The sequence below is a fragment of the Myotis brandtii genome, unplaced genomic scaffold (assembly GCF_000412655.1).
Source record: "Myotis brandtii unplaced genomic scaffold, ASM41265v1 scaffold9, whole genome shotgun sequence".
NCBI lineage: Eukaryota > Metazoa > Chordata > Mammalia > Chiroptera > Vespertilionidae > Myotis > Myotis brandtii.
This window is the reverse complement of record NW_005371693.1, coordinates 153,894-155,195: the sequence shown is the minus strand read 5'-3', so window position 1 is coordinate 155,195 and position 1,302 is coordinate 153,894. Positions and strand designations below refer to the sequence as shown.

The window sequence follows — 1,302 nt, the reverse complement described above, 5'->3', positions numbered from 1 at the left end:
CTCCCACCTCACCCCACTCCCCTCTAAAAATACAGATGAAGTCTCTTGCTGGGGGCAACATGCTCTTAAGCTGTGGCTTGCCCCCAGCAAAGCCTGCACTGGTGGGTAAAAGGCTATATTTGATTGTAAGCACCCTGAAGGCAGGACTGTGTCTCACCATCTTTGATGGGTGAGGCAGCAATGAGCATCTCACACTCAGTCCTCCCACAGGACCGTGCCTGTAAAATATGTTCAGAACTCTTTACTGCATGTAGAATGAATGGGTGCTTTCTCCCTGCCCCTGGAGTCAGAGCCCCAATGTGCATTTACTCTCCTGCGCACTGTCAGTTTCAGAGGTATACAGTCAGCACTCACTATGGGCCCAACGCCATCCCATTGGGCAGGCAGGTTCAGGGGGACCCTCAGTTGTACTGTGCCCCGTCTGCTGCATAAGTGCTTCCCAGCATGCGTTCCATGGGCTCCCAGGCTTCTGGGGGTACAGAAATGCTACTGATCATCTAAATGAATTTTATCTCTTTGTAAGTGATCTGAAGACAGAATTGGCTCTTGTGAAATCATCTACATCCATTTAAAACGTAATCCTTGTGTTTCTTTTTTTTTTCTTTCTTTCTTTTTTTTTTTTTTTTTTTTTTTTTGAGGAAGCTAAAAATTGGGACTGTCTTTGTTTTTCCCCAGGAAAACCTCTTTTTTGTGATGGAATTTCTCAATGGAGGAGACTTGATGTACCACATCCAGAGCTGCCACAAGTTTGACCTTCCCAGAGCCACGTAAGAGCCCTTCGAAGGGTCTGGGGTTTTCCACAGTTCATGCAGTTTCTGTGCCCCCACAGTGCTCACAGAACACCCCTTCCCTCCCTGGGGCCTGTTTGTTTCCTCACCCAGCACACCTAACTCCCAGGATGAGGTAACCCCCGAGAATACACCACACCAGGCAACCACGTTCCTAGTGTGTGAAGCTTACATTCTTGTCAGTGTTGTTTAATTTCTCTGTGTTTTGAAATCAACTGTGTAGTTTCTCAAGGAGATGCCCCAGTTCCTCAGGCTTCTTGATGATGTGAGCATGGAAGAAAATGTGTGCCCTTTGAAAAGAGAGCAATCCAATGGAGCACAGATTTTAAAGGCGGTCGCAGGATGAAGCTGAGGCCTTTCGTGGAAAGGTCAATGCAAACCCATAAAGCTTGTGGCTCCGAGCATGAGAATTCAGAATCCGGAGGGACACTTAGTCTGAGAATAAATCTTCACCTTCTTGAGCAGCCCTCAACACAAGCGAGTCGAACAGGCTGCCTATACCCATTGGGACTGC

At 47.5% G+C, this 1,302-nt stretch overlaps 1 protein-coding gene across 3 annotated transcripts in view; it reads left to right on the top strand.

The window, feature by feature from the left end:
* Positions 1–1,302, top strand: part of PRKCQ (protein kinase C, theta) — an 82,997-nt gene that overhangs the window by 59,570 nt on the left and 22,125 nt on the right. For all 3 annotated transcript variants that reach the window (XM_005885299.2, XM_005885297.2, XM_014532601.1), the window contains one exon: positions 676–767. In XM_005885299.2, coding sequence (XP_005885361.1) covers positions 676–767 — 92 coding nt within the window. The remainder of the gene's footprint in view (positions 1–675; positions 768–1,302) is intronic.